The 5,793-nt window shown below is 47.7% G+C and overlaps 1 protein-coding gene across 1 annotated transcript; it reads left to right on the top strand.

Moving 5' to 3' along the window:
• Window positions 1-424: 424 nt before the first annotated feature.
• Window positions 425-4,210, top strand: LOC135164773 (uncharacterized). Its single transcript, XM_064125430.1, has 7 exons — window positions 425-970; window positions 1,018-1,863; window positions 1,915-2,754; window positions 2,813-3,018; window positions 3,063-3,260; window positions 3,317-3,964; window positions 4,084-4,210. The coding sequence occupies exons 1-7, from the start codon at window positions 425-427 to the stop codon at window positions 4,208-4,210; spliced, it is 3,411 nt and encodes a 1,136-aa protein (XP_063981500.1).
• The last annotated feature ends 1,583 nt before the right edge of the window (window positions 4,211-5,793 follow it).

Genomic DNA, 5,793 nt, shown 5'->3' with positions numbered 1-5,793 from the left:
AGGAACCCGGTAACCTTCTCCAGGTAACCCTGGCCCGGTTGGAGATATGAATGTAAATTAGAGTCACCTCTTCTCTTGTCTTCCTCTTCTTCTATTCTATTTCTTTGAATCCCAAATACCATTATCCACCTTGCACATTCTGGGTGTCAGGCTGACACCAAGGACGACCGCCCCGAGTTTCCCCGCGGGAGCCATGCCTGCATGTCACTTGTGACCCGGCGTAGTCATGGTTTCTAAGTGTCCTTCGGCCATCTGAACCCGCCGACAGTTTGGATTTTTCCAAACCCCCCCTTGGCAGTGGGTAATGGCCTAAGTATTGGTCATCATGTAAGTAGAGTAGATTAATAGCCCATGCGAGGTTTCCGAAAACCATAACCTGGCAAGGTTTTTTTCATCATACCGCATTGAGTCAATTTGTCAAAATATGGGCCCACATCCTCGGCAAACTCACGCAAAATTACCCTCTATTTCGTGTGAGTCACCATCCATCGGAGAACTGCAACACTTCCAACTGGCGGATCCAAGTCTTCGAAAATCGGGTGCCATAGATGTCATCATCGGTGCAGATTTCTACGGCCAAATCACCGGAGACCAAGTGGTTAAATCCACTGATAACCAAATCGTCGGCCAGAACACCACCTTCGGCTGGGTCATTTCGGGCCCAGTTTGTTGCTCAAGCTGTTCAATCAAAATCTCTCTAGCTGCAATACGAGAGACTCCGAACGAGCAACTGCTGGCACTATTGAAGAGGTTCTGGACCCAGGAGGTATTGCCAGCTCAGAGCAACACCCCTCTCACCCAGGAAGGGCTCGAATATGAGCAACAATTTCCATTCACCCACACTCGGGATCCAACGGGGAGGTATGTTGTAAGACTACCCCTCAAATCAAGGGCTGTGGGGTCTCAAAACCCAAGGGTCTTCGGCAACTTCACCAGCTCAGGGGTAGACTCCAAAGAGATTCCATCTACGGTAAGCTGTACCGAGACCTCATCCAAGAATATGTGGCTCTTGGGCAGATGCAGCGAGTAGTGGACACCTCGGAACGATCTCCAGTGTACTATCTTCCACATCACGGAGTGCTCCGTCCGGATAGCACAACCACCAAGCTTCGAGTCGTATTTAACGGCTCCAGTTCCACCTCCACCGGTACGTCGCTCAATGGCATCCTCCATGCCGGCGGAAAACTCCAGGTAGACGCTCCAGACGTGCTTTTCTGGGTGAGAAGACATAGGTACGTCTTCGGCACGGACTTTGTCAAAATGTTACAGCAGATCAGGATCTACTCGGACGACTGGAACCTCCAGCGTATCCTCTGGCGAGATGAGAATCAACTCATTACGTTCCAACTCACCACAGTCACCTACGGCCAAACTTGTGCTCCATGGCTAGCTCTTCGAGTTCTCCAGCAGCTCACGGCGGACGACGGACATCTGTATCCAAAGGCGGTACCCTCACTCTCCAAAGGCAGATACGTAGACGATATCTACGGCGGAGCGGAATCACCAGCCGAGCTGAGAGAAATTATCACTCAGCTCCTCGGGCTCTGTAAGGCGGGCGGCTTCCTCCTTCAAAAATGGGCCAGCAATTGTCCCGAGGTCCTCAGCCAACTTGGGCTGTCACCTCCACCATTTCCATTATCTTCATCGGACCTTCAAGAAAAGGAGCAGGTCATCAAGGTGCTTGGATTGTGCTGGAACTCACATCAAGACAACTTTCAATTTAAACCACAGACCTTCTCCACCAAACCAGTCACCAAGCGGCTCATCCTATCGGAAATCGCCCATATTTTTGATCCATTGGGCTTCATTTCTCCGGTAACCATCAACGCCAAAATCATCATGCAGGAACTGTGGCTCATCAAGGTCGGTTGGGATGATCCACTTCCCATGTCCACCATCAGACGCTGCTATTAGTTCAGGGAAGAACTAAGCCACGTCAACCTCATCGCAGTTCCTCGGTGGCTCCACCTCGACTCCACGATCTCCAACCTCCAAATTCACGGCTTTGCGGATGCCTCCAACCTCGCCATGGAGGTGGTAGTCTATCTTCGCACGGAAAAACCAGGTATGGCTCCAATCATCTCTTTGGTGTGCGCCAAAACACGTGTCGCCCCGCTTAAGAAAGTGACTGTACCCAGACTTGAGCTAACAGCAGCAGGGCTGTTGACGAAGCTCACGTGCTACGCCATCAAACAGCTGGAGCTAACCCAACCAACCATCTTCCTCTGGACGGACTTCTCGGTGGCTCTAGCATGGGTTAAATCCCATCCATCTCGCTGGAAAGAATACGTCCAAAACCGTGTTCTAAAAATCCAAGAGGCCATACCCAACGGAGAGTGGCTTCACATCAGCGGAACGGACAACCCAGCAGACTGTGCCTCACAGGGGCTATCACCGGAACAACTTCATCACCATCCACTGTGGTGGAATGGGCCACCATGGCTCGTTTTCCCTCCACACCATTGGCCAGTCTCATCAGTCGGATCCAAGGCAGCGGCGACTCTTCAGGAAAAGCCATCCTTAGCACATCCCGGTGTCATCAGCCCTCAGGAGGGCAATGAACTCCTAGAGCGGCATAACGATCTCAACAAAATTTTGAGAGTAACGACACTCGTCAATCGGCTCGGATGGCGGCTACAGCGGATAGAAGTTCTAGATCAACGGTTTGTCACTCCAAAAGAAGTCGAAGAAGCTAGACTTTTCTGGATGAAAAGGATACACCACCATCACTTCAACGAGGAGATCCGGATCCTGGTAAGTGACAGAAAATTACCAAATACTTCTCCAATATCTAGGCTAACTTCTTACCTAGACCACCAACAAATCTTACGGACCGGCGGCCGTCTCCACAATGCTCACCTGGACTTTAAGGAGATCGATCCAGCGGTACTCCCACGACATTCCAGATTCACGGATCTGGTTATCGGAGATGCACACCGACGGTCTCATCACGGCGGAACCCAGCTCACCCTGGCCTTTACCAGGCAAAGGTACTCGTTCATTGGCGGTAGAGCTCCTGTGAGAACACACATCCATCAATGTGTTGTCTGGGTTCGGAACAGAGGAGAGCTCGCACAACAACTGATGGGTCAGATGCCACCACCACGGATTCAACCATCCAGGCCATTCACCCACACTGGAGTCGACTTTGCCGGCTCACCAAAAATATACTCCGGTGGAAAGGATCGGGCTATCGGGCCCAGAACGGCTACATCTTGGTCTTCGACTGCTGCTCCACCTCAGCCATCCATCTCGAAGCGGTAACCGAATATACCACCCAGGCATCTATAGCAGCCTACAAACGGTTCACGGGCAGACGAGGAATCCCAGCCTCAAAAACCAGTGACAGAGGGCTGAACTTCTTCGGAGCCAATCGAGTCCTGAACCAACTATTTGCTCAGGCCTCAGCTGAATCGGATCAGATTCGGGCCGCTCTAGCAGCAGACGGAACCACCTGGCATTTTCACCCAGCAGGCCCTCGACATTTCGGCGAAAAATGGGAAGCGATTGTTAAATCCGTCAAACGCCATCTCCAGAGGACAATTGGGACCTCAACTCTGTCCCTAGAAGAACTTACAACTCTCCTAGTGCAGGTTGAGGCGGTTCTCAATTCTCGGCCCATTGCACCCACTTCGGACGATCCAGCGGACACTTCAGTGCTCACTCCAGGGCACTTCCTCATCGGCGGATCCATCACCACGGTTCCGGAGCCATCACTACCCGAGGAAAATATTCCACACCTCGACAGGTGGCAGTTGATCACCAACAGGGTGCAAGATTTCTGGCGAAGATGGTCGCAAGAGTGCATCCACCACTTCCATTCCAATCCCAAATGGAAATATCCAAGAGCCAACATCATCATCGGATCGGTCGTTCTCATTTCGGATGAGAGATTTCCACCGTGTAAGTGGCTACTTGCACGGGCCAGGCGGTTCATCCTGGTAATGATGGACTCATCAGAGTTGTGGATTTAAAAACGGCCACATCAGTGCTCCAGAGGCTTATCCACCAGCTCTGTCTTCTTCCCATCGACAACGAACACCCAGACCAACTCCCAACGGACTAAATTTCGTCATTCTGAAGAAGACGAAGGCGGGCGGATTGTTCAGATTTAAATCCGAAGACGGAGGGCAGCCAGCCTCGTCGGCCAAATTCGGTTGACCTCTGGTCACCGACGAGACTGGCTGACCCACTTATCACCTCGGTCTGAATTTTCCCATGGAAAGAACCACTCGCCCAAAGTATCTTGTAAATTTCTGTTTCATCTAATCCGCGGTTAAACCAACGTACAGGATGTCCGAAAAATGAACGTCCAAACTTTAAACTTAAGTTGGGGGTGAAATTCTGGATCGAAAAGTCCCGAGCGACTTTTTGATCAGACGCACCCTCTTCAACTTATTTAGGGTTGAAGTTGGACGAATCAGGGGCGTGGGATAACCGGTCGCACGACGGTGAGGAAAACGTGCGAGTGTGGTGGTGTCCCCACCCTACGGTACTACTCCCCTGTGGCGGCAGAAAGAGATGGCTGGCGACGGCGGGTAAGAGGAAGGGAAGGGAAATGAAAAAAATGAACACAAAAAGTCGCTCAGGACTTTTCAATCCAGAATTTCACCCCTAACTTAAGTTTAAAGTTTGGACGTTCAGTTTTGGAACCCCCTGTATATAAAAATTCCATAATTTCGGTTCGTTTAAATTACACAGTGTATCGGTTCAAATCCATCATTTAATTAATTTGGCAAAATAATTACCACGTGTAATACTAAAAGGAATAAACCCAAATTTGCGGTCAATTATTCTCCCATAAAAAAATCCCGCTCCCAACCACGTCCAAACGGAAAACCAAAATGCCAAACAAAGTGAATTATTAGAAATGTTAAATTCAAAGCGTGTATGAATGAATAATTTTTCTTAGCAATTGCATGGCAATTTGATTCCACGATAGAACCCTTTCCCCCGAAAAACATTGATTTCCAGAATAAATATTTTAATCTCCATTTGAAGACAAATCCTCGGTAACGTTGAATGTATCCATATCCTCACCTACCATAACCACAAAAATATTTTATGGGTATTAACATCTGAGCTTCGGGTAATTCGTGATTTCATTTCGTTTGATTTATTGTGGATTTATTGGTTATAGATAATTATGAAAAAGCTCAGAGAAGACTCCAACAGTTGTACAAAAAATATTCAGATATTAAATCAAATACGTGTGAGTGTGATAAAAGTCAACAAATTATTATTTCAAAGAAACGTGTTACACATATGTTGACAAATTGCACTGCATTAAGGCCAATAACTGAAGCTAATGAAGACGAAAATGACAGCATAGTGATGAACACCTCGTCTCAGTTGAATACTTGCAATGCAATATAACCACGTACTGATGCAGAAACAACCATTTCTGCAGGTCGTTCTTAGAGACTTCCACAAACCAAAGGAGACAGAAAACTTGAATTGCAGAAACAAATGCAATCACTACGTGATGAAGGGAATAATGATCCGTTAAAAGGTATGTTTAATTCTACTTTTTTTTATCGGAACAATGATCCGTTCAAAGGTATGTTTAACTCTACTTTTTTTTATTGAAAATTCATGAAATAAATATCAGATGAGTTGAGAAAAATTTTTGACAGTGTTCTTCATGAACTATTTGGACATCAAATGTGAATTATTGATATGCAAGCTGCAAGACGACATCCAAAATATTGAGCGAGCCCAGCAATATCACCTGAACAATAAAATTGAGGATCTACAAAGTTGACATTCATGTCTACCATCATACTACCATAC

The sequence above is a fragment of the Diachasmimorpha longicaudata genome, chromosome 7, assembly GCF_034640455.1.
Source record: "Diachasmimorpha longicaudata isolate KC_UGA_2023 chromosome 7, iyDiaLong2, whole genome shotgun sequence".
Classification (NCBI taxonomy): domain Eukaryota; kingdom Metazoa; phylum Arthropoda; class Insecta; order Hymenoptera; family Braconidae; genus Diachasmimorpha; species Diachasmimorpha longicaudata.
Note: the sequence above shows the minus strand (reverse complement) of the source record. Positions and strands in the feature narration are given on the sequence as shown.